Source organism: Acanthochromis polyacanthus, chromosome 9 (assembly GCF_021347895.1).
Source record: "Acanthochromis polyacanthus isolate Apoly-LR-REF ecotype Palm Island chromosome 9, KAUST_Apoly_ChrSc, whole genome shotgun sequence".
Lineage (NCBI taxonomy): Eukaryota > Metazoa > Chordata > Actinopteri > Pomacentridae > Acanthochromis > Acanthochromis polyacanthus.
The window spans coordinates 15,434,519-15,462,300 of NC_067121.1; the positions used below are offsets into that span (position 1 = coordinate 15,434,519).

General features: G+C 43.0%; 1 protein-coding gene across 1 annotated transcript in view; it reads right to left on the minus strand.

Annotated features, from left to right (window-relative positions):
* mfsd14a2 (major facilitator superfamily domain containing 14A2) overlaps positions 1-27,782 on the minus strand; it is a 57,606-nt gene that overhangs the window by 23,346 nt on the left and 6,478 nt on the right. Inside the window, 9 exon segments of the mRNA XM_051953616.1 lie at positions 5,165-5,254; positions 5,256-5,384; positions 5,532-5,612; positions 5,614-5,646; positions 5,903-5,953; positions 5,955-5,975; positions 5,977-6,035; positions 14,709-14,772; positions 21,038-21,133. Of these exon segments, the coding sequence (XP_051809576.1) occupies positions 5,165-5,254; positions 5,256-5,384; positions 5,532-5,612; positions 5,614-5,646; positions 5,903-5,953; positions 5,955-5,975; positions 5,977-6,035; positions 14,709-14,772; positions 21,038-21,133 (624 nt within the window).

Genomic DNA, 27,782 nt, shown 5'->3' on the forward strand with positions numbered 1-27,782 from the left:
TGACACGTAAGAAACTCAGCACAGTTTGGCAGTACTTTGATGCAGCAGATGACAACAAGGTCGAGTGTCGGCTATGTAAGCAGAAACTCGCTTACAACCACTCTACCTCAGCGATGAGAAACCACATACACCGTAGACACCTCCATGTAGACCTGCAGGGCGAAGATGGCGAGGCCGGGCCCGGCGGGCATGGCGGTGGGGCAAGGCAGACCAGCATGAGAGCTTTTGTTCCAGCCAGACGCTGTGATGCTCACCGTACAGGAAAGATTAAAGAACTTATTTGTGAAATGACTGCCCGTGATATGCTGCCGCTGTCTTTTGTTGAAGGCAAAGGCTTCGAAAAGTTGATGCAATATATCGAGCCTGAATACACGGTGCCGAGTCGCAAAACAATTGTGTCTCGACTCGAGATCAGACATTCTAAAATGAAAGAGGAGATGCAACGAGCGTTTGAGGGGCCAAACATGTGGCCATAACTTCAGACGGGTGGACGTCCATAACCAACAAGTCATACATGACTATAACATGTCATTATATGGACGAAGGACATCTCTGCAGCTGTGTGCTTCAGACATTCGCTTTGGAGGAAAGACATACCGCTGAAAACTTAGCTGCCCACCTGCGAAGTGCGATGAGTACATGGGGACTGGATAACAAAGTCGTCACCTGTGTGCATGATAATGCAACTAACATGGTGCTGGCAAATGAGACTGCTGGACTGGGAGTCAGTACCGTGTTTTGCGCATTACTCTGCAATTAGCAATCAATGACGGGCTGAAGGCGAACGTGATGGGCCGACTGATTGGTGCTTGCACACGTTTGGTGAGCCATTTCCACCACAGCACCGTGGCTACGGTGGCGCTGAAGAAAAGCAGCTCAACTGCGTGATCCAGGAGACAAGAGTCCGCCACACAAACTGATACAATCATGCAAGACACGCTGGAACTCCGTCTTCGATATGTTTCAGCGCCTGTACTCAGAACGATGGCCATCACTGCTGTCCTCTCGGATCGAACAGTAACGAAGCTGACAGATGCCAGGACGCTGGAGCTGACTGACGAAAACTGGCACACAATCGAGTCTATGCTCCCTGTGCTGGACTCGCTCAAAACCGCCACCTCTGCCCTGTCTGGCGAGACATACGTGTCTGTGTCACTGGTTTACCCCATCACCATGAGTTTGCTGAACAGGTAAATAACTAGATTGTCAGTTTTAACTTTAATGATTTACAGTATACATACATTGTGTGTGTGTGTGGGTGCTGTGTGTGTGTGTGTGTGTGTGTGCCACTGTGTGTGTGAGAGAGTGTACTGTGAGTGTGCTATGTGTGGGGGGATGTTTGGGGCAGCAGAGACACAAATTAGTTATATTTATGTTTTAATAATTTCCATCCATTTAATTATAGGCATCTCAACTCAGCAGGGGACGCCAGCAAGTTGGTGGTGGACTTTAAGAAGACAGTGGCAGCATCGGCTGGAAAGAAGAATGAGTCCAAAAACCGAGAGAAAGCTGGTTGTGTGGCGCTGCTTGCCTCTGCCTTGATCCCCGCCATAAGCACCTCAGCTTCCTCCCAATGGAGATGCGACAGGCAGTAAGAGAAAAGCTTGCTGAGCAGTTTGATAGCCTCCAGCTCGCAGCCCATGTTCAGGAGGAAGATGAGGAGGCTGCTGCTTCTGCTGATAAAGACCATGACGGGCCAGACGAAGAGGACAACACAGCTTCCAATTCCTGGGCTGAATCCTTTCAACCTCACTAAAACGGAAGAAAAGTTCCATGCTGGAATTTTTGGGGATGGCTATGGAGAGCATGCAGAAGATCATGATGAGCTGGAGCGGTACTGGCTGGAAGCCTGCCATCCCAGCAGACTGAGAAGGATCCACTCGTTATGTTGGTGTGAGAAGGAGCGATCCTTCCCAAAGCTATCTCATCTTGCACATCGCTATTTGTGTGTGCCTGCAACATCTGTGCTGGCGGAAAGAGTGTTTTCAGCTGCTGGACTCATAGTTTAGCAGGCTGAGGTCTCGCCTGACACCAGAACATGTTGATATGTTGATTGCACTGAACAAAAATTCCTCCTTTGACTGATGCAGCAATTGAATTGTTAATGTAGCCTTACCATGCCTAGTAGTGTTTCTGATGGCGATTTATTTTTTGTGCAGTGTTCATAATGCCACCTGCATTTCAGAGCATTTTTTTAACTTATTGATGGTGAATTATTTATTTTTATTTGCTGTTATTAAAGTGTGCAGTGTTCATATAATGCACTGGGCAAGGTGCCAGTGAAGTGTTATTTTATTTTATTTATTTATTTGATTTTATATTTCTGTGCAATGTCAGTTGAATTGTGCACTAGTCTTAAGTGCCACAGATTTCAGGAAAATTCTATTCGAGGCTACTATGTTGTACGTTTGGAATTGTCATGCTGCATCCAAGTTTCATACTGAAACAGTATAATAAATGCCATGCATTGCATTGGCAAACAACAGAAATGTATTTCTCTTTATATTAACCTTTTTTCAGTCAGTTGTTGTTACAATAGAATTTAAATCAACAGCTGTCCTGAATGTTTGGGTTAAATAGCTCCTAAATAAAAAAAATTGCATTTTAAACTTTTAATTTAATATGTGTATTAACCCTTTAGGTGCCAGAGTTTTTTCAATAAAATATCAGTTTTGATATCATTTTTCAAAAGGTTGTAACTTGAAAATAGTTAGAGATAAAGGCAAACTGTAAATGAGAAAAATCATCAGTATGACCCAAAGTTTATGATGGGAGTAAATTCACTCATCGAATTTGCATATTATGACGTCACCAGGCGGCGGACATTATCGTAACTATTGATATTTAGCGATCAAAATGGCATTGTTTGGCTCAGAATTTGTCAGATCCCTGTTCTCAACGATACCCAACAGGCTTATCAAAAATGTCTGATCCACTTGTGAAACTCTTCCTCATCTGTCAAGCAAACCCAGCCATCATTCATCGTCATTTACGACCGCCTGCAGTGGGGCCATGAACCCCACTGCAGCCTCCATCGTTATCAGGCATTTTCTCCCGCGTCTGCTGCTATTTCGCCGTTTTTTTTTTTTTCCAAACCCCCCGCTATCCCCCTCATCATTAGCGGTGTTTTGACCACTCCAGCTACACCCACCACGTCCCCTCCTGCCATCCCGGACCGGTGAAGCAAAGCTTCGATTTCAGTATGTGTTGTTGTGGACTGTCATGGCGCACCAACCCGCTGCCGTTACGCACAGATGCAGCGGCAGTTTCTGTCTCACTGGACGACTTAACATCTTCATCAGAGGGTGAATATTCCTCTTCAGAATATGAGTAGCCATTACTTGACAAAGTACTTTGTCAGCATTGAGCAGACCTTCGGTATGGTGAGTTTTCTCACTCTAAAATGTGCCGTCCTTGCCGCTCTGATACGCTTCGACGACGAGTCTCATCTCCTCGGTTTTCAAACTCTGATAACTCCACAAAACTTTGCATTGCAACATGCCCACAAATGATGCTCAGATTGGAAATTCCAGATGTCCGCCATACCATCTCTGGTGTAAAGTAGGAACTACATGAGGCAGTATATTTGAAGCTATGGCTTGTTATGTTCAGCAATGTTGCTTTGTGCAATATTGCGACTTTGGCGGTTAAATTGCAAGTTTTCTGGCTTTATAGACTTAGTCCGAACCGACTAGTCGCTAATTTATTGGCGACTTAGTCGGTTCGGAAATTAGTCGAAATTCCCATCCCTTAGTATCTACTCAGAAGTACAAAGTACTGTATCAGACTTGAATAGAATTACTCCGTCACAATTGCATGCCTTGCTAACTAATCAAGTTCCAGTACATGTTGATATAATTTATACAAATTTTGTGCATTTGTCTCATGTAGTAGATGTACACTGTTTCACACAAGTGACTCCACAACAGTCTGACATAGCCAAACAGCTGAACATCAGCCAGATGACTGCCCACAGACTCGCGGAGAGGTGAAGATCTTCAGGTCTTCACCATGGTGAGACCTGAAAGATCAGGCTATGTCAAGTCTGACATAGATCAGGCTATTCAAGTCTGACATAGCCTGTTTGGCTATGTCAGACTTGTTGTGGCCAGCACGAAGGAGAGCAAATATCTCAACTCTTTTGACTTCCATCTTGATACAACTTCACACCGGAGAACAAATCTGTATTAATGACACCTGCCTATAAGGTAGAACTTTCAGTTTGTTTAATGGAAGTTTTCACTCCGACATGTAAACGTCTCTAAAGATCATGAAACCGAGTGTAACAGAACTTTTGCAAAGCCCGGTATTTTTCAGTTTGAGTTATAATCAAAATGATATTTTGCAAAGTCACACCTTTAATCACAGAATTCATATCATTTCATTGTTCAGTTAAAGTGAATGTTTATGTAAAATTTGAAGAAATTCCCTGAAGGTGTTTAAGATATGTCACATCAGTGGGAAAGGCAAATGGACAAACAACCTCACAACAAAATATCTCCTGTCATGGCTGTCATTACCAGAGGATTACCGAAGATAAAGAACATTTGATTTTCTTTAGAAAGAAACAAGTCCTCACTGTAGCTACAAAACTATTACCTAATTAAAATTAATTTATTATAATTGAGGTATTCTGGTCATGTATCATTGCGCTGCTATGTAATAATCAGTGACTAAATGCTAGAAATGTGTCTTTTTTGCGACTGAGGGAATTTGTTCGTGAACAACCTGACCTTACACAAGATTAAGTGATTTTTAGCAGGCTAAAACAGAAAACATTCAAATATTGGTTAAATGGTAAATGGTCTGGTATTTTAAATAGCGCTTTACTATACCTGAAAGATATCCAAAGCGCTTTACATAATACATCACATTCACACACTGATGGCGGAAGCTGCATGCAAAGGCGCTAACCATGACCCACCAGGAGCAATTAGGGGTTCGGTGTCTTGCTCGACACTCGACATGAGCGCTGCGGGCCAAGGATTGACCGGCAACCCTACGGTTGCAAGACGGCCACTCTACCAACTGAGCCATGCCGCCATCGTCTATTCTAATGTGAACTAAAAACATTCACCTAATAGCTTACCCCTAAACTATTATCACGGTATAATGTTTTATATTCAAACTAAGGACTGAAAGCAGTATTGTGTTGTTTACTCACAGCAAAGGGGGTCTGCCTGCTCCAGGAGATGGGGGCTCCCCATGATGCTGGCCTCATCTTCTCTGGCAGTGACTCTGGTACAGCCACCAGGTATGAAGCAGATGTCGAGTAGGGCGATGGCTGTGGCCAAGATCCACACCAAGGTGTCACCGTAGGCTACAGACAGGTAAGCTCCGATGGCTGGGCTGGTAACCAAGCTGGCCGCAAAGGTAGCCGATACCTGAGGAGACAAGGAAATAGAGCTCAAATACGCACAAGAAACAAAACTGACCATTTCTTTCAAACAGTGAACTGTTTTAACTCTTTCGTGGAGGACATTGTGAATTCACAAACTGTCATGATCCGTCTAATTCACACATCTCCTCACCAAACCATATGCTGTACTCCTTTCATGCTCCTGCGTGATGTCTGCCACATATGCAAAAATCACAGAAAAGGTGACAGCAAAAGACGCCAGACATGGAGATGACTGCAAAGTACCACTGAAAGACAAAAACAGTCTTGTGAGCACAGGCACTTTTAAATAGCTGCACTACATGAAACACTGTTACATTCTAAATCTTATCTTTGTTAAGGGTCTAATCTTGGTAACTGGCAATTTGGTGTTTTTTCTTCATTCAGTTGTTGTAATAGAACGTATTATAGAATCTTAAGCGTCGGAGCCAGGACATAACAAAATTTCACCTTCTACCTAAAAACAAGGCTGAATAATTCTACAGTGATGTCAGTATTTTGCACTCACCATGGGCTGATCTTCATCAGGGGAATGGGTGCACATGTGAAGAAGACTGGTTAGCAGCAAGAAGGACTTGCCGTCCCCATACGTCTGACAATGCTCCAATCAGTGGAGCACTAAGAAATGATAATAGGCCTGGAAAGGAAGGAAGGATGGATAGACAGACAGATGACAAAAACAGAGGTATCAGACAAGTGCTGAGAAAAAACAACCTGACAGAAGCTAAATTCACTGGGGACTGAAGTACAGGCATGCCAGTTTAGAAATCGAAATTTTGAAACTATAACCCTTCCTCGAACTGAACAACTACTGCCAGCTTGAAGCACTTCAACCTCAAACGTGTGCTTTGCTTCGGCTAGCTACAGAACCTGCCACAGTTACTATGCAGCTTGCAGGTGTTAACATGTAACTGCATTGATAGTAAGTGATGAACCAGAGTAGACATGCTAAGCATATCTTTCATGGGAAAATAAAAGTAAGAATAGCTTGATCCGGAATAAGGATGTGAATTAACAGCTGTAGTTGTAAAAAACATTTTATTTATCTGCTGGTGTGCCTTACTGTATGGCATCATTTGACCAAAAAAAAATAAATAAATAAATTTAATATTTGCTCAACTCACAGTGCTAAACATTACAGAAGTATAATGAAAGCAATCTACTTCTCAATGCCTTGTGAAGAAGCATTAAGTACGCCCACAGAGAAAATAGGGACAGTCGATAAATTAAATGGTCTACTTTGGCCCTGATGCAGCAGCCTGTCTTTGCCTGTAGTTACTTCGTGGCCTCGGCAATGTCGTGCCCACAGCTGATTGGTTATGCGTCACAAGCAGGCGTAAACTAACCGTGATGTCACCCGTTGGTTTCAATGCCGAGAAAATGAAGCTCGGATTTTGCTACTTCCTGGTCGCCGTTTTGGATTTTTTGGAGCCAGTGACGTAAAAAGCGTCATCAAACAGACTGGACCAGAGAGCAACTAGGGGCAGGATTGGCTGAGGACTCTCTTATCCCGCCCACATTTTACCGCAGAGGCTTCTGTTGCTGTCCATCAAGTATAGCCACGCCCCCTGGCTCCACCAACTTTAACGATTTATTTAAACTTCAGTATTGATTTATTTTAAGATCGACCACCTGATCTCTCATTTTGACCATGAAAACTAACGGGAAAAAAATCCTGAGCTGTAGAAATCAGTCTATCAAATTTTATTTTTTCAAATGAATTGGGGTCTATGGAGCAAAAGCTTTTTGGAGCCACCCTAGCGGACGGGCGTGATATTGCAAGTTTTTGACACTTCCGGGTTGGCTTCAATTCTGGAGCCAGATGCTACGTCCACTATATATACAGTCTATGGTCACAAGTAACTGCCAATAAACACTCAAAGCTACTGTATATTGACAGGGACAGATCAGAGTAGGGCTGGGCGATAAATCGAATTAATTCGATTAATTCGCATTTTTAAAACCCAATGATTTGAAAATTTGCGAAATCGTAAAATCGAGGCGAGCTTAAATATATAACAATACAAATTCTTCTTCTGCCTTTCACGACTTGTGCACTGGCGTTTGCTTCCGTCTCTCATCTCCTTCCGCCAAAACACTCACACCCCCGTCATGGTGGACACAACAGCAGACGAAGAGTTGGTCGCGAGAAAAGGGCCTCATGTTACATCAATTATATGGAAGTGGTTCGGCTTTGACAAGACTGACACAGAGCAAACTACAGTCATGTGCGAGGTTTGCAAAAGTACTGTGAAAACGAAGAGTAGCAGCACAACTAACCTCTTCAGCACCTCCGGCAGAGGCATCCCAAAGAATGGGAAAAGTGCCCGCAGTTATGGGAGTGTGGCATAGGATCAATACGGGACGCTACAATTAATAGTCAAATAAAGGACGATTCCGTATTTTAAGGAACGGGTGGCAACCCTATGCCGCACTCCCGTAGCTGCAGGCACTTTTCCCGTATTGATTCAATACGGGACGCTAATTTTTCCGTATTTTCATAAATGTCCCATACACGTCTGTCACACACACATCAAAACTGCATAATAAACAAAATAAAACACAGGAAATATTAAGGCACCCAGTTTCATCTTCCTTAGACCTATGTAGCGAGGACCCGATGCGAGGTCCAGCAGGTCTGTTTGCCGGTTCTGCCGTGGGTTTCCTGGTTACAGACGCTGCTGCTCCCGTGTGTTTAAAAATGTCTACACCCGAAACTCCACCACGTCCAAGAAGCAAAAACGTTTTCAAAAGCACAGGCGTGAGTGGGAAGACTGGAACCCATTTATTTAATAGCCTATATATGATCAATAAATGGTCTTTGCCTATCTAAAGAAAAACTAACTCAGAACTCTGATATGTTAACGGTACTAAATAAATAAGTCAGTAAATACATTCATACACACATAAATAAGTTAATACATTCATTGTGTTAAGAAAATATTTAGATGGGAAAAATATCTGAAGAGAATTTCTTTGTCCAGTATTCTGCATTCAGTTTTTGCAGAATCCAGCATTACCCACTGGTTTGGCCATTACATTTATTAGTATGGTTTCACCGTTTAAAATGATGCCACATCTTTTTAGACAGAACCTGTGATCATAAAACAATACAAAACTCTTAGTTTTGTGTTAATAAAGCACTTAAAGCTTTAAGTATGACTAAATGCTTTTTTCAAAATTAAATATACCACTCCTTGGGTGGTTGTGGCCCACGTTTGGTAAAGTTGGAAAGATATTCACAGATTCAGACTTTCAGCATCAATAACTCATTAGATATAGGTTGTCAAAACATAAACGATGCCTCTTTCCCATCGTTGTAAGGCAGATGTAAGGCAGTTTTATCAAAAGTAGCTGTCTTTCAAGTTGCAGAAATAACATTGGTGTCTATGAGCAGCCGACTGTGAACAGGGACCGCCTGCAAATTGCAAAACTGCTGCAACAGCAAAGAGAGACACAAATATTCAACAACCTTACTCTGATACACTGTAGTGTCAACAGAATCACTGTGGCCCCGAGGAGTCGTGGTGGGTGTCCTTTATTTTCGTTTCTGAAAGGTGGCAACCCTAGGTATGGCTAGCACTAGCCATAGCAAACAGACCGCAAAGAAACAACAAAAATTGATTAAAATCGCAATCGTCCAAGATGACTAAAAAAAAATTGAGATTTTATTTTTTGGCCATATCGCCCAGCCCTAGATCAGAGTAATTGGAACTTTTTTTTGCTGACAACCCGAGGTCAAAGCTAAGCTATCACTGAGATGCTAAAAGTAAGGCATGTGGTTAATGCCATCCAGAGTACCTGTAACATTTTTAAAATCTAAGATTAATTTTAACAATCTGCTCCAACTGAAGGACTTGTCTCTCTAACAGATATACAGCCCACAAAAAATAAACAAGAAAAACAGTCTGTTGACCAAAATCGTTAGGTGGAATGGGTCTGCCACACTTTCAATTATATTATTGGGCTTGTAATTTGAAGAATATGTCATACTGGGTACAAAAGCAATATCCTTACTGGATAATGATGGAACAAGACTGTTGTCATCCATCCTCTCTTCGAGCTTTAGTTTTTTCAAATATATCTTCTATATCTCCTAAAATTACAGATAATGATGTTGTTTCTCACTCCCTAAGAATATGGAAGCAATTGGTAAACCACTTGGGTCTTCATTCAAGCCCATTGCAAGGACCCATTTTAAAGAATCATATGTTTGCACCATCACTTGGAAATAACACATTTGTTGATTGGCATCAAAAGGGTCTCGACAGTTTTTTGGACATTTTTATTGAGGATATGTTCCCTTCATTTGAGCAGCTTAGAGGAAAATTTGATTTACCTTACATTTTTTTATGTTTTTGCAAGTTCGTAATTTTGTAAAACAAAATAATGTAAATTACCCAAGGGCACCAGCACAATCACCTATTGACTCTATATTTCTAAATAATCCTGCAGTTAAAGGGGGCATATCAGTTCTATATAATAGATTGTCTCAGCTTAACGACTCTACTACATTATGTCACTTGAGGCAAGCATGGGAGACGGAGCTTGGTATGAGTATCTCAGAGGAACAGTGGACGCAAGCTCTTACCTGTACACATTCAGCCTCCATTTGTGCAAGACATTGTCTAATGCAGTTTAAAATCCTACACCGACAACATTGGTCCAAACTAAAATTAAGTAAAGTATTTCCAGATGTAGATCCTTTCTGCTTACGTTGTAAAGATTCGGTAGCTTCTCTTTCACACATGTTTTGGGGTTGTTCTGTACTGTCAATGTTCTGGACGAGAATTTTCTCAACATTGTCAAAAGCCTTTCACAAGCCCATTGCTTTAAATCCATTCTTAGCAGTACTTGGCATTGTAGTTTTTCCAAAATGGCGCTGTGCGAGCAGCAGCTGGTTACGGGAGCTCTCAACCCTTTTTTCTTACTTTTCGTTTTTTCTATTGTAAATAGGCACTTTTTCCTATTTTTCCTTAAAGTGGGTGAAGCTTTGTGCAATCGTGCATATAGGAAACCCACTTTTATCACACTTTTATTCGGAGTTGTGCTGTTTTTTTGCACTTTTTGGACTTGCTTCAGGTGAGCCCTCTGGACACAGCGGCGGCCGCTCTGAGGAACAAAGACGCTACACACGTGAGACCCTTCTCGGCCTCCGCAGCTCATCCTTTCTCTACACGGAGAGGCCCCATGTCCCCGCGGAGATACGGAGGAAAAGAAGAGGCTGCAGAGGAGGACGGCGAAAGCGCAGGACTTACTTTCCCTCTATCATCATGGGGAACGTCCTCGCCATCACCAACAAGGTAGAGGAGCTGGCCACGCTGACGCGGCTGAAGGAGCATCGTGAGTGTAGCCTCATGTGTTTCACGGAGACGTGGCTGAATGGACATACACCGGACTCTGTGGTTTCCCTGAACGGATTTACACTCGCGCGCGCGGACCGGAACGCGGTGGGAAGCGGCAAAAAGTCTGGGGGAGGACTGGCTGTGTACGTGAATGAGCAGTGGTGTAACCCAGCAAATGTGCACGTGAAGGAACAGCTGTGCACGCGGGACTTGGAGATGCTTACGGTGGCGCTGCGGCCATATTATCTACCGAGGGAGTTCTCGCACGTGATTGTGTTTTGCGTATACATCCCACCATCAGCTCATGCAGGGACAGCGTGTGAAAGACTCCACAGCGCCGTGAGTGAAGCCCAGAGCCGCCATCCCCGGGCGCTCGTCCTGATCAGTGGAGACTTCAACCACGCCTCCCTCTCTGCCTTTCTCCCAACTTTCACACAGTATGTCACGTGTCACACGCGGGGCGACAAGACACTGGACTTACTGTATGTGAATGTGAAAGGCGCCTACACCGCTGCCCCCTCCCCCCACTGGGCCGCTCGGACCACAACCTGGTTCATCTGCTCCCCCACTACACACCCAAGGTGAGAAGAGGACCTGTGCAGAAGAGGACTGTGAAGGCATGGACAGATGAGGCCAGTGAGAGACTCAGAGACTGTTTCCAGACCACTGACTGGAGCGTGCTCTACAGTCCTCATGGAGATGACATCGATGGCCTCACGCATTGCGTCACAGATTACATCAACTTCTGCGTGGACAGCACTGTGCCAACTCGGACGGTACAGTGCTTCTCCAACAACCACCCCTGGGTCACCCCTGAGCTCAAAGCCCTCCTGAACCAGAAGAAACGGGCTTTCATCTCAGGGGACAGAGAGGAGCAGAAGAGAGTGCAGCGTGAGCTCCAGTGGCGGATCAGAAGGGCCAAGAAGGACTATGGGAAGAGGCTGGAGGAGAAGCTGGTTCAGAACAACGCGCGGGACGTGTGGAGAGGACTTAAGAACATTTCTGGACATGGACAGAGTGCCAGAGGGACAGCTGATGGAGACCAGCGCAGGGCAGATGAGCTGAACTGTTACTTTAACAGATTTGACTCTCCCCCCACCCCCTCTGCCCCCTTTCCTGCTCCCCCCTCTTCACACATCCCCAGCCCAGCAGACCCTCCCCTTCCTGCGACACCTTCACCGGCCCCCAACTCACCCACACGAACTACTCCCACCCCCTGCAGCCCACCTCACTCCCCCCCTCACTCCCCCCTCTCCTTCACACCGACCAGGTGAGGAGAGAGCTGAGGCGACTGAAGCAGAGGAAATCTGCTGGACCAGACGGCATCAGTCCCAGGCTGCTGAGGACCTGCGCGGACCAGCTCTGTGAGGTCCTCTGCCACCTCTACAACCTGAGCCTCAGCCTGGAGCGGGTCCCCGTCCTGTGGAAAACCTCCTGTGTGGTCCCAGTCCCTAAAACAGCTCACGCCAAGGAACTGGCCCACTACAGACCTGTCGCCCTCACCTCCCACCTCATGAAGACCATGGAGAGGCTCCTCCTCCACTACCTCCGCTCAGTGGTGAGCTCCGACCTGGACCCGCTGCAGTTTGCCTACAGGCCCAACATGGGGGTAGAAGACGCTGTCATCTACCTGCTGCAGCGAGCGCTCACTCACCTGGAGAGCGCCGGCAGCGCTGTGAGAGTCATGTTCTTTGACTTCTCCAGCGCCTTCAACACCATCAGGCCGGCGCTGCTGCGGGGGAAGCTGGTGGACGCGGGAGTGGATGGACATCTCGCTGCCTGGACCACTGACTACCTCACTGACCGTCCACAGTACGTGCGGCTGCGCGGCTGTGAGTCAGAGGTGGTAGTCTGCAGCACGGGGGCGCCCCAGGGCACCGTCCTCTCGCCCTTCCTCTTCACCATCTACACCTCGGACTTCACCTACAACACGGACAGCTGCCATCTCCAGAAGTTCTCTGATGACTCTGCCATTGTGGGCCGTGTGTCTGAGGGGAACGAGCTGGAGTATCGGTCGGTCATCATGGACTTTGTGGACTGGTGTGAGCGCAACCATCTGTGCCTCAACACCAGTAAGACGAAGGAGATGGTGGTCGACTTCAGGAGAAGGACACTCCCACATCCACCAGTGAACATCCAGGGGCAGGACATTGAAACAGTGGACAGTTTCAAGTACCTGGGTGTTCACCTCAACAATAAACTGGACTGGTCCCACAACACCGATGCTCTGTACAAGAAGGGCCAGAGTCGCCTCCACCTTCTGAGGAGGCTGAGGTCCTTCGGAGTGTGCAGACCTCTACTAAGGACTTTTTACGACACTGTGGTAGCCTCTGCTTTCCTCTACGCTGTCGTCTGCTGGGCCCCGGGCAGCACAGAGCGGGACATGAAGAGACTGAACAAGCTGACCAAGAGGGCCAGCTCTGTCCTGGGCTGCCCACTGGACTCTGTGATGGATGTGGGTGAGAGGAGGATGTTGACCAAGCTCTCATCCATCATGGACAACAGCTCCCACCCACTGCACCGGACTGTAGTGGAGCTGAGCAGCTCCTTTAGCACGAGACTCAGACACCCTCAGCGCAAGAAGGAGCGCTACCGCAGGTCCATCATCCCCACTGCCATCAGACTGTATAACACTACTGTGTAGTTGTTATTATGTGCAATATTTATTATCTTGTTCTTGCACTTTCGTGACTTTTGCACTCCTGTTTTTTGTTTTTGTTTTTGTTTCTAAGAGCCCTGTAATGTTAAATTTCTCCTTTGCGAGATTAATAAAGTCTATCTTATCTTATCTTATCTTAGATCAAAATGTCATAAAAAAAAACAATCAGAATGCAAAGCAGTTTTATTCTGCTGTCTGTTGGCACGAAGATTAATTTTATGGAACTGGAAGCAGGCAGAGCCCCCCACTCATGTTAACTGGCTCAGAGATGTAATGATGCATATGGAACTGGAGAAGATTAGATACTCTCTGCAAGGAAGAGAGGAGAAGTTTTGGAAAGTGTTGTCACCTTTTTACAATCTGTACCGAGAAGGCAGCAATTAAATATAAATATACATTTGTCATGCCAACTTAATTTGTAATTATCATCTCATCCACCCCTTTTGTTCTGCTCTTGTTTGTTTTGTTCTTTGTTTTGCTTTATTTTGGTTTAATATAGAAAGAGGTACTTCTTTACTTTTCAATTTCAAGGTCCAGATGTTATTCTTAATATTTGTATTTTGGGCTGGACTGTATATAATAATGCAAAAAAAACCCAATAAAGAGTGTTTAAAAAAAAAAAGAAAAACAGTCTGTTGAAACAAATCGGGAAATTAGCTGCTTTCACAGTGGCTAAGACTATGCTAATGGTAAATTAGGAAATAGCCACGGATTACCTCGAAAGAGTCTGGAAAACAAAACAAATAATGCTTTAAGATATCGGCTTTAGTGAGCAATAAAAGTGATAAAACAGTGGAAGATTAAAAAACAGAGAATAGCAGACCCAACTGCAAGAGAAGAGGAGACAAACAGTTGTCGATCACACATTGAACAGAAGACCGAGTGTCCCATGACATTTTGACCCCATCACTTCTGTTGTTTTTGTACATATTCACCTATAGTAAACCTTAATGAAGAAGTCTAGAATGACAGCTTTCCTGCTATCACAAGGTGTTAAAATACAATATTTATTGTAAATTGTGTCAAGTATCAGATATTGGTCTTGGTTCTTTACCAAGAATTAGCACTGGCTCTGATAAACCCACATGTCAATCCCCAAAGCAACCGTCTGCAATAAACATGCAAGTCATCATACACAACACAAAGATACTGCATGCTACGGAGATACTGTAAATGTAAAGATCAGAGATAATTTGCTAGAATTCAAGACTGTATTCTGTTGCTTTGCATGTGTCACTTGTATATTTCCTTTATGATGACCACAGATAGACCAAGTTTTTCTGTTCATGTGTCATGTAATCTCTTACCTTCACACCATGAATAAGTCCATTCATCAGGAATGTGTGTTGGGGGAATGTCTGGTGTAAAACCTGGAAAGCAAGCACAGACAAATAAAACAAATAAAATAAATACACAGAAATATAGCTGAATAAAAAAAAACTGAATAAAGTTGTTTTTAACCATCCATAAAACTGAAGCATGGCCCATACCAACAACCCTAAAAATCTGTTTAACTTATGTCCATAGAGGTCATGTCACCACAGATTACTACACGATCGACTGCAGGTACTATATTACTCTCACAAACTCTACACATTTACAGCGCTGCATAAATTCACCCATTTCATTGTGATACATCTCATTTGCTGGAGAGTTTGCTCCCATGCCCTTAAAAACTGTAACAGATCCCAAAAATCTCACGATATCTGAAAAGCTGTTCCCAATTTTAGCACCCACACACCCAAGTGTAGCTTATCTTTTGAATTTTGATGAAATTTCCAATTGCCCACACTGGTCTTTAGTATGCTCAAACACCAGTAAATATTCTGGTGCTTGGCCGTTTAGGCATGATTTAAGCATTTAGCATTATTTGCTTAATGCCAGGATCACTCTGCAGATACACATTGTTGCCATTCCTCATGTGAGCGCTAAATCTAGTTCAATTTACATATGTACCTTGGTAATAAAAACTGCAGACAACTTTCCTAGGGGGGCCAGTAGAAATACTAGAAAACCTGAGTTTGGATTTATTCTCAGTCCTCAGAAGATATCTCAAACAAGTTTAAGCACCAACTACTACATTAGAAGGGAAAGACTGTAAAGTCAGTGGTTTTTTGTTTACCTGGCAGCTAAACCCCACACTTGCAGTTGCTTGAACAGTCAAGTGACCTAAACAGTTTCTAAAACCAATGAAGTGGCCAGTTTTTGGTCTGTACTAAGTGTTGCAGGCATGTCATTGGGAAATTACTAAATAAGTGAATCCTTGGAAGCGAGGGAGTGGAGCAAGAAACCTTTGAAATTTAAAGGCTGAAATGGTGCATTCTGGTGAACTCTGACACCTAGAATTCTTTAAACATGAAGGCTTCAAAAAATGTCTGTATGGGACCTTCTAGGCACCCCCCAAAAACAGCACAAAGTCATGTTAATGTGATGAAACCAAATATTTATACTGGATTCAAATTTGAATGAGCCACATGAAGTCATCACTATGTGTGCTTTCCGATCGACCATGAGAGTGAGCCTCTTCTGTTGAGGAACTTGTGGGGCAATGCCACTGGGTTGTTGCAAGCATAGACATAATAAAGAGTAGATGCCGCATCAACCGCTACTGTCCATTGGGGCTGACGAGCGGTGGGGTCGCCCTCTTGGTCCGGTCACCTGCTCCACTCAGCACTGTTTGACAGCGCATTTAATCCATCTTAACTCTGAATATTAAACTGATTTTCACGCGTTTTTATTTTTATTTTTTTGCTGCAAACATCATACATGTAGCTATGATACAGGACAAATGGTTCGGCGTATTTTAATATTCATAGCGGGAATAATAGGTAATAATAATAATAGGTAATAGAATATTCTGATATTAAGCTCGACTGTAGACAGGTATTTTGCAAACACTGTAAACACATACACACTAATACACGTTAGAGAAGCAGATAATGGCAGTAAAGTCAATTATTTTAATAATTTGAAGAGACAATATATGATTGCACCATATATACATATATAAACAAAATACTGACTAATGAACACATATTTCTATATAAAACAATATATATATCTATATTATCATTTTCTGATATACCTTTTTTAATATATATGTATGAATTATATTGATAGTCTATATATGATTTATACAATAATTTTCTCTGATATATTGATTATATTAATACTCCATCTATGATTTATATATATTCATTTTCTCTGATATACAACTTCTATCTATTGTTTTATATAGAAATATGTGTTCATTAGTCAGTATTTTGTTTATATACACACGTGGACAAAATTGTTGGTACCCCTCAGTTAAAGAAGGAAAAACCCACAATTCTCACTGAAATCACTTGAAACTCACAAAAGTAACAATAAATAAAAATTTATTGAAAATTAAATAATCAAAAACAGCCATTACTTTTGAATTGTTGATTAACATAATTATTTAAAAAAACAAACTAATGAAACAGGCCTGGACAAAAATGATGGTACCTCTATAAAAGATTGAAAACTATTTGACCAGAGTGACATGATTAACTCAGGTGTGTCATTTAATTGACATCACAGGTGTTTCCAAACTCATAATCAGTCAGTCTGCCTATTTAAAGGGAGACAAGTAGTCACCCTGCTGTTTGGTGAAAAGGTGTGTACCACACTGAACATGGACAACAGAAAGCGAAGGAGAGAATTGTCCCAGGACATCCGAAAAAAAATGATAGACAAACATCTTAAAGGTAAAGGCTATAAGACCATCTCTAAACAGCTTGAAGTTCCTGTGACAACAGTGGCTCATATTATTCAGAAGTTCAAGACCCACGGGACAGTAGCCAACCTCCCTGGACGTGGCCGCAAGAGGAAAATTGATGACAAATTGAAGAGACGGATCGTTGGAATTGTATCCAAAGAGCCCAGAGCAACCTCCAAAGAAATTAAAGGTGAACTCCAAGGCCAATGTACATCAGTGTCAGATCGCACCATTCGTCGTTGTTTGAGCCAAAGTGGACTTCATGGGAGACGACCAAGGAGGACACCACTGCTGAAAAAAACTCATAAAAAAGCGAGACTGGAATTTGCAAAAATGCATGTTGACAAGCCACAAAGCTTCTGGGAGAATGTCCTTTGGACAGATGAGACCAAACTGGAGCTTTTTGGTAAGGCACATCAACTCTATGTTCATAGACTCAAAAACCAAGCATACGAAGAAAAGAACACTGTCCCTACGGTGAAACATGGAGGAGGCTCAGTAATGTTTTGGGGCTGCTTTGCTGCATCTGGCACAGGGTGTCTTGAAAGTGTGCAAGGTACGATGAAATCTGAAGACTATCAAGGCATTCTGGAGAGAAATGTGCTGCCTAGTGTCAGAAAGCTTGGTCTCAGTCGCAGGTCATGGGTCTTCCAACAGGACAACGATCCAAAACACACAGCCAAAAACACCCAAGAATGGCTGAGAGAAAAGCGTTGGACTATTCTAAAGTGGCCTTCTATGAGCCCAGATCTGAATCCCATTGAACATATGTGGAAGGAGCTGAAACATGCCATTTGGAGAAGACACCCATCAAACCTGAGACAACTGGAGCTGTTTGCTCATGAGGAGTGGGCCAAAATACCTGTTGACAGCTGCAGAACGCTCATTGACAAATACAGAAATCGTTTAATTGCAGTGATTGCCTCAAAAGGTTGTGCAACAAAATATTAAGTTATGGGTACCATCATTTTTGTCCAGCCCTATTTCATTAGTTTGTTTTTTTAAATAATTATGTTAATCAACAATTCAAAAGTGATGGCTGATTTTGATGATTTAATTTTCAATAAATTTTTATTTATTGTTACTTTTGTGAGTTTCAAGTGATTTCAGTGAGAATTGTGGGTTTTTCCTTCTTTAACTGAGGGCTACCAACAATTTTGTCCACGTGTGTATGTATATATAGCATAATCATATATTGTCTCTTCAAATTATTAAAATAGGCTAATTGACTTTACTGCCATTATCTGCTTCTCTAACATATATTAGAGTGTGTGTGTGTGTGTGTTTACAGTGTTTGCAAAATACCTGTCTACAGTCGAGCTTAATATCAGAATATTCTATTACCTATTATTATTATCTATTATTCCCGCTATGAATATTAAAATACGCCGAACCATTTGTCCTGTATCATAGCTACATGTATGACATTTGCAGCAAAAAATAAAAACGCGTGAAAATCAGTTTAATATTCAGAGTTAAGATGGATTAAATGCGCTGTCAAACAGCGCAGAGTGGAGCGGGTGACCGGACCAAGAGGGCGGCCGTATTTCTCGCTGCGCAGCACCCCGAGCGGTGTCTACTCTTTATTATGTCTATGGTTGCAAGTACACACTACTGATCCCGTATGTTTGGTCCTGTTGTCGCGTCTCTTCACTCCGCCGGGTTAAAAAATTGCTGGGCATTTGGTGGTTAGAGCGCTTTTCGTACAATTTCTCGGCATGATTTCTCTTTTTCATGTGGTCTATCAGCGCTTGGCATCCTCTGTCGCTGTATTTTGTCTCATCGTCACACACCATGCACCTCGCTTTCCCAGCTACATCTAACTTTCGATAATGCTCTCCAATCGTTGTTTCCAACTCGTGCTTTTGCCAGCGCACTGTTGACAACTACGTGCGATCCAACCCTATACCCCTTACACCCTAGATTTTTTTTCTCATCGAATTTGGGCGATTCATGTTGGGTCTCAAAATTGATACCTCCATACGCGAATTTTCACGGATCAGTGACCAAATAACATGCCTGGTGTTGTCATGGTTGCTGAACAATTCATGACTAGAGAATGAATGACTGGATAATTTACCTTTTTAACACCATGATTGCTTCCCTGTGTTGTGTTCAGTGTAAACATTTATTAATGCAGTAAATATGTCTGAAATAGTTGGAATGTAGCAACAGAAACTACAAGCTTTACGGCCTCTTTCAAGGCTGTTATCTGGTTGTGAGAGCTGCCTATTATCAATCTCAAATGTTTGTTAAATCTCCTGTGTTAAACACGTTCTAATATTTATTTATATAATAATATTTATATTACTGAATTTCCCCTTGGGGATTAATAACGTTATTGTATTTGACAACAGTGTAAGATCAGTTTATTATTTCTAAGGCTCTAATTTCTCTTGCTGTGTTACAAAAAAACCCACTTTTGCATACAACAGTAATCAGAGAACACATACCTTTTCATAGCTGAACAATACTCATTTTATTCCAATTCTAGACTATCAACTTGTATGTGGTTACATCAAAAATTGAAACAAAATAAAGATATTTAATAACTCTAATTGTAAAGACACTGAAGAAAAATACTGACAATTATTCTGTTGTGACAGGGCTCCAGACCAACTTTTTTTCCTAGGAGCACAGTGGTTATGACTTCAAAGTCCATAACGTCAGTGTCCAGCAGGTACTGTGGTTAAGTGTCATTGACACTGGTGTGGGAACATGAAGCTTTGGTTTAACTTAGGACATATGGAGCTTGACTGGGACTGAACAACAGGATCTGGTTATTGTTCACAGATACAGAGGGAAAAGCTCATGACATAGCTAAGAATCCCCTCTCTTCCTCTGGGAGTCAGCTACCCAACACACACACACACTGAATGCTCAGTGAAGACTGTTGCTGCTGGATACTAATGAAGCAGTGTGTTCATTGGGAGCAGTGAAGCAGTCCTTCTCATCTTCAGGCAGCCTCTGATTAGTCCAAAATGCAAATCCTGCCTTTGCCCAAGGATTGTGAGGGCAACAAACCCCCAGTGATTAATGCTTAACAGTTACACATACAACCACCTCTGCAAATACGAGACTGCTGAGAAGCATGCATTGCGTAAGCCTGTCTGGTTTACATCATGTGGCTCACAGATGTTTACTCATAATTTGTTAGAGATACCAGTTTCTTCCCAAAGTAATTTATGTTGTAAGGGAAAAGTACGTACATCAAAAAAAGGACAGGAATTCACTCAATGCAGAATCTGGCTGAAAGATAAAAAAGCCACAGAGAATGCTACAAAGAACTAAAACTATTAATAGGCAATTCCTGCTGGTATGAAGTAAAGCATATCATGGTTATAAAGAATCTTACCACTTCCTTTACAAAGCAGATTTTTAATGAAGCACATGTCTGTATTTTACTCAATTTCTGTGTGCAACATTTGAGGTGAAATTTTGTTACATAATGCTGTTCAAATTGCTTGTAGCAAATACCGAAACCATACTACATTACACTGATATGCTGGGGTGAATGCGTTGCTCGGTTTGCCTAGCCATCATCTGCGCTGTGGGCTGACAACACAAACCAGCCTCGTGACCCCCTGATAAGCCTTTTCAACAAAGAACTAGAGCTCAGACAATACTACTGTTTGATGCCCTTTTCATATTTCTCAGTTCATTAGCACCTAGCAAAAATATCTGCCAACACAAAGCAAAACTGCTCCACCCAAGATCTCCCCTAATTGATATAGGATTTAATTATTTATAGACCCTGATGGACCTTGTGTGATTTCAGTCAATGGGAAATGCCACTCTTTGGCAAGGTTTTCAAAGAAGAGAGGATAGGTGTGTAAACACACTTATGTCATTCTACATAACGGTGTGTCTATGTGAGCGTGCGTATCTTGGCTTACCGTGAGCATTGGAGTGGTGAGGAGACCCCATGCAAAAAACTCCAGGAAGATGACCACCACAGCATGGTAAACACTGGGTTCACCGATTCCCTGAGGCTAGATGGAACCAGAGGCAGAAACACAGACAGAAAGGTGGTCAGCTGACAATTAACAAAGGTATCAACGTGCATTACACTGCACGCTCATGGTAACATATTAACAGATCAAACCTTAAACTGGAACCTATTTTAAGGCAGTATTCTCCTCATGATATAAACACTAGGGTTGGACCCGAATATCTGAATATTCGTTCGCTACGGCGGTATCCGGATATTAATTTTGGTATCCGAATATCCCCCCCCGCCGTCGGACGTTAACGGGTGGAAACAATGTGCGGCGCTACTGTTTTCCTTCCACCTTCGGCCCACATCGTCTCATGTCGGCTCATCTCGTCCTGTGATCACATAAAAATATGCACATATGTCTATGACATATACACGTATGTCTATGTGATCACCCCTTCCTCCCCACAGACGAAAACATTCGGAGCTCTCTCTTTCCTTTGCCTTCAGCCCACTTTGGCTCATCTCGGCTCCTCCGTTTGTGTTTGTAAACACCACCCAAATGGCCAGGTTGCTGCCGACTCTGACGTCACGCTTCACTTCGTTGCATAAACACAAGACAAGATGCTGAAGGCTTCCGCTGTTTGGGAATTCTTCAGTTTAACTGAAGACAAAACGAAGGCAAAATTTGGACCCGAGACCAGATGAACGGATCCGAATATTTGGGCCGTCTCTGCCACAAGCCATCTCCGCCACAAGCAGCCGCCACCACAGCCCCCCTGGGCCGTCTCCGCCACAAGCCCTGCTCCTGTTCATGGGCGTGGTTCTGCCATCTACTGAGGGCTTGTCTAGTTACAACATTGATTGAAGTAAGACAATATGGTGAAGCTGAAAATTACACAGATTCATTAGACAAGTGAAACAGCACAATATTAGTGTACTAGGTTACTCTAAAAATGCAGACCTGTATCTGTTGCGAGTAAAATTCACATCTTACACACTCTGCAGCTTACCAAAATCTGTAAGGTGAAGAGATAGTGTGTTGGTGTGAGAGTGGATGCTGAGCAGGATCTTTGGCAGGAAACACAATGAGTTGTGTTAATTGTGGAGACTACATAATAGGTCAAGGCCACCTTAAAGATACTAGCTGCTACTCACTTGTGGTTTGTCACTTAACATCACTGAAAACTAGCCTACAAGCCTGTTCAGGGCTCAGATTGGATTAACTCCCACCTCTTTTGTTCCATGGTAAATGTACAACTACACTTAACTGCTTTCTGACAAAATGAGGAACCATCTGTAATGGTCTCACATGAATGTTGAAACTTCCTCTCCATTAAAATGACAACCAGCTAGGCATTTAGAGACCATGCTTTGCTACTGAATACTGAGTGTCTAAACCTATTATTTGGCATAGCTGGCTGCTGAAAGTGGAATCTTAATGGCTGAGTGGTCAGAATCAGACCCAGTAACCCAGTGGTGCAACAATAGTGATATGAACTAAGAGCTTGATTGGAACAGAGCCATACCATGTAAAATGTTGAGATGTTTAGAACAAAAATGCTATCAGGATAACATGACCATCCCTGACGGAAAACAACTGTTTACAGCTCTCTTCATTAAGACTGCACTCTTTGTCTTCATATGGATTTCCAGCACATTTGGCATTACTTTTCAACTGATTATATAACTAGTACTGATGCCTCACAGCACGTATAACAATCCCACCATCCTCACTCTTTGCCTAATTTAGCACAATCATTACTTCGACTATGTTAAAGACCAAATTGATTAAAAGCCCTGATATGATAGTGAGGTAATTCTATGCTTGCACTAGCCATTCGCCACTTCGCCATAGGCAAAGCCTTCCTTAGGATGGCGAAACCATTTTTAACATGTTTAGCCACGGTGGCAAAGCTAATTTTGCCTAATAAATGTGAAAATAAAGGTTAGCCTACAACTTTTTTGGAATTTGCCGAGCGATAATCAAAGAAAATAACAAACCGTGTCTCCTTTACTGAAGAGCGCTACCGAGTAGAACCAGAACGACCGTAATGCTTCCGATCATTAATAGATGCACACTGTCATGTGTCTCGTCTCAGCCAATCAGAAAAAAAAGGATTCGGACTACAACTCTCACTCTCTGCACCTGGCTTACTCCATTTCCACCAACACTCCTCCCCCTTTGCCACACACACACACACACACACACACAGACACACACACACACACACACACACACACAGACACAGACACAGACACACACACACACACACACACACACACACACACACACACCTCATCCCAAATCCCCTGGTCCTTGTGCATCCCAACTTGTTAACCCATGCGTTTTTTTCTTCCTGTAATATTGCTATTCAGGACTTCAGCTGCTCTTTGGCTGGCAATTAATTGGTCATTTCATTGTTTTTCAATCTGTCCATTACTTTCTCAATTGAGTGATTAATTATGGGGCGGCATGGCTCAGTGGGTAGAGTGGCCGTCTTGTAACTGGAAGGTTGCTGGTTCGATCCTTGGCCCGTCGAGGATGGTGGGTCGTGGTTAGTGCCTTGCATGGCAGCTTGCGCCATCAGTGTGTGTGAATGTGACATATCATGTAAAGCGCTTTCGATAAAAGTGCTATATAAATACAACCATTTAATTATTATTAGGGGCTCGGGCATGGAACATATTATTCTTCTTCCGCCTAAAACTTTTCTCCTAGGGCTTTGAGAAATCACACACAAATTATATATCAGCTCGTGCAGTTTTATCGGGAATCAATTGCTATGACTTTTCTAAGACATTCATTCATATTTGCTAGAGTTATGAGCAAAAAACTGCATTAATTTTCCACATACACAATGAATGGGAGGACTGAATCACTCAGACGTAAGAGTCACCTGTTTTCACAGCGCCACTGCTTCGCCATACTTTCACCTACAAACTTCATTTAACCATGAAAACGCAGTGATTTTTCTTGTCTTCGCAGGGATGTATTTTATGTCAGGCTGACATTTACAGTTTTTGATCAGTGAGTCCTCAAAAAAGTGAAAATTCTCAAAATCTGCTCTCTTTAGAGTGCGTCATGTGACTTGCTAGAGTGGAGGAGAGGTGAAAAATCCGCCTGAAACTTTCACGATCGAATCGCTCTCACGACCAAACGACAAGTATTAGGAGAATGAAATTTGGTCAGATTGTAAACAATTTACCTGGGATTCAAATGAATCCAAATTTGAAGACCTAGCTCTTTCTAAAGTGAAATGGCAGGCAGCAGTTTACAGCAAAGTCGCACCCTTCTCTCCATAGGCACCAATGTAAACTGAATCATCTGCCTCATGGAGGGACAGTGTTTTTTTAAAATCGCTGTCACGCGGTCATTTCTCACAATATTTGGAACATAATTACATTTCTGGTTAGCCACAGCCTTCCTCTCGCTCACGGTCATTTCACTTTTCACCTAGGATTAACGGTTAGCCCGTAAGGACCGGCAGAACGCGACGTTGCGCTCCCGTTCAGAAACACTGCTGTCAGGAGCATGTCTGCCACTGAAGAAGGCGGCATAATGACTTGTCAGGATTTATCTCTCATAGCTCAGCGCATTGAGCTGTCACCTTTGGTGCGGGCGGCCTGGGTTTGAACCCCAGTTGTGACATTTTCCTGCCGATCTTCCATGTTTTCTCTAAGTGATGTTTTATGACGTGCGTCGGTCGTTGTCGCCGTCGTACAAAAACTCGAAATAAGGAATTTGAGTCATACTGTTTTAATTACCTACCTACATTTATGTAATGTATGTATTTTTATTAATTACTTGCTTATGTCTAGAGCTAACAACACGATATCAGGCCGATTTTGGCTAGGTTTTTTGTCGGAGCTTGTCTGCTCTTGTCTCACCCGACACTAAACTAAAATTGGCCTGATATCGCATAGTGTGCTCTAAGCATTAATTACTTGCCAATATCAGTTTTGTACAGCCAGGGGGAATATTTCCCCTCTGACAACCAAGCTGGGTCAAAGCCAGGCGTAAACTAACCATGACGTCACCCGTTGGTTTCAACGCCGAGAAAATGAAGCCCAGATTTTGCTACTTCCTGGTCGCCGTTTTGGATTTTTTGGAGCCAGTGACGTAAAAAGCGTCATCAAACAGACTGGACCGGAGAGCAACTCGGGGCAGGATTGGCTGAGGACTCTCTTATCCCGCCCACATTTTACCGCAGAGGCTTCTGTTGCTGTCCATCAAGTATAGCCACGCCCCCTGGCTCCGCCAACTTTAACGATTTATTTAAAATTCAGTATTGATTTATTTTGAGATCGGCCACCTGATCTCTCATTTTGACCATGAAAACTAACGGGAAAAAAATCCTGAGCCGTAGAAAATCAGTCTATCAAATTTTATTTTTTCCAAAAATGAATTGGGGTCTATAGACCCTTTATTTGTTTACAAACATTGTGACGTTTTTTGTGGGCGGGGCTTATGCTGGAGGCAAAAGTGGAGCGAGAAGTCAACTGGGAGTATATAGTTTGCGCTGCAAACTCGAGCATTTTTAACCCGTTAAACTTCAGTGTACCACCGGCGGTACACTTACTAATTTGCATACGAATTTAAAGAATGTCCGAAGGCTGCAAACGCGATTATATAAACACTATACGCCAATGGAAAGCTTAGATTCTCAAAATGACGAAAAATACGGGGAATATTGGATGGGCATCGCGAGGTGCATTTCCTTGAAAATGACCGATTCGGGGATTTTATACCGACTTCAGGACATGTTTTGGACAAAATAGTTTACTGGCTTGTGTCATCTGGATGTTAAAGGTTGGATTATGGCCGTTTTTTGTGGAATCTTTTTTTTATGTGTAATAATGAACCTGGAAATGTGAGTCGCGCTGTGTGCGTTGAAGCCGTGTATAGAGAACGGATGGATGAATATTCGTTTTTGTCGGACAAATGTGTTTTTCTCACCCGCTGTGGTAATCGCATCTGAAAGTGGTTTATACCGGCGGATTCATGAGAATCTAAGCTTTCCATCGGCGTATAGTGTTTGTATAAGCGCGTTTGCAGCCGTCGGACATTCTTGAAATTCCTATGCAAATTAGTAGGTGTACCGCCGGCGGTACACTGAAGCTTAATGGGTTAAGCGGTACTCAAAATATTTCGCCAAGGTTGGCAGGAGATGGCTCTGTAAATCTTTACTATGTGACCTATGACCTGCCCTATAGACCCTTTATTTGTTTACAAACATTGTGACTTTTTTGTGGGCGGGGCTTATGCTGGAGGCAAAAGCAGAGCGAGAAGTCAAGCGGGACCGGGAGTATATAGTTTGCACTGCAAACTCGAGCATTTTTAACCCGTTAAACTTCAGTGTACCGCCGGCGGTACACTTACTGATTTGCATAGGAATTTCAAGAATGTCCGAAGGCTGCAAACGCGATTATATAAACACTATACGCCGATGGAAAGCTTAGATTCTCATGAATCCACCTTTTCGCCTCAGTGCATTTAACCACAACTGTCTTCGTTCCCTCTGAGCATGAGTGTTCGGTGGAATCATATAAAACTTTAATTTGCGTTCGCCAACGTCATTCCTCCTATTCTGGCATCCAAAAACACAGCAGGACGACATTTTAGAAAAGTTGATGGAGCCTAGTCCCTCAGTCTTTCGCCTTTCTGTCCGGCCGCGGGCTTCCTCTTTTGCCTCCAGCTAAAGCTGTGACGTCATTCGTGACGTGGGTCATTAAAGGGTCTATGGAGAAAAAGCTTTTTGGAGCCAACCCTAGCGGACGGCGTGATATTGCAAGTTTTTGACACTTCCGGGTTGGCTTCAATTCTGGAGCCAGATGCTACGCCCACTATATATACAGTCTATGGTCAAAGCCCGACATGCGGTGGTGAGATGATGACTTTTGCTGCGGGGCAGGTGGGGGGGCTTTCCGTGCAGAACTTTGGCTGCTGTCACTTGGCCCGGGAGAGGCAGAGCTGCTCTGGGTGCTACTGCTTGAAGAGCCAGAGGGGCGGCTGGTGTTGCCATTATCACCCTGTGACTGTGAGCGTTTAAAAAAACGCTGAGATTTTGCTTTGTTTTTCATGTGCCATTTTCCGACAGTCGCTGGCGGGAGTCTGCTCACATGTGCGCTCACGCTTGTGTGTGTGTACACGTGTGCGCGCATGCCGATATTAAAATATATAATTTTCACCATTTTGTACCACTTATTGAGCGTGTGAATCATTTTTAGCCCATTTTTACATTACGGTGTTGAAAGGCTTCATCTAATTATTTTATAATAATAATAATACTTTATTTATTTTAGGCCCAATATTACGACAGACGTCGTCTCAAAGGACCAATTTTGCATCATAAGAAGTCATGCTGTTAAAAAGAGCATCTTCTTTTTTTTTTTTTTTTTATCTCTATGAAGTTTCATCGCGGGTCCCACTTCCCTTCGTTCTTTTTTCATTTTTAACACTCCTACACGATTGAGAACAACAACAACACATGGCCCCGCTATACGGTCGTAATTACCTCATGGCACGCGTCACTGTCATCAGAGGTGGTTTTTCTTCTGCTTCTTTATTTTATGGCTGAAATAACTCTATATTTTGGCCGTAATTTGTTGTAGAAAGTAAAACACGAGACGCGCCACTGCAAACTAGTGTTTGTGTGTGTGGTGACTGTGGGGTGGGGGGCAGTGTGACTGTTTACAAGACG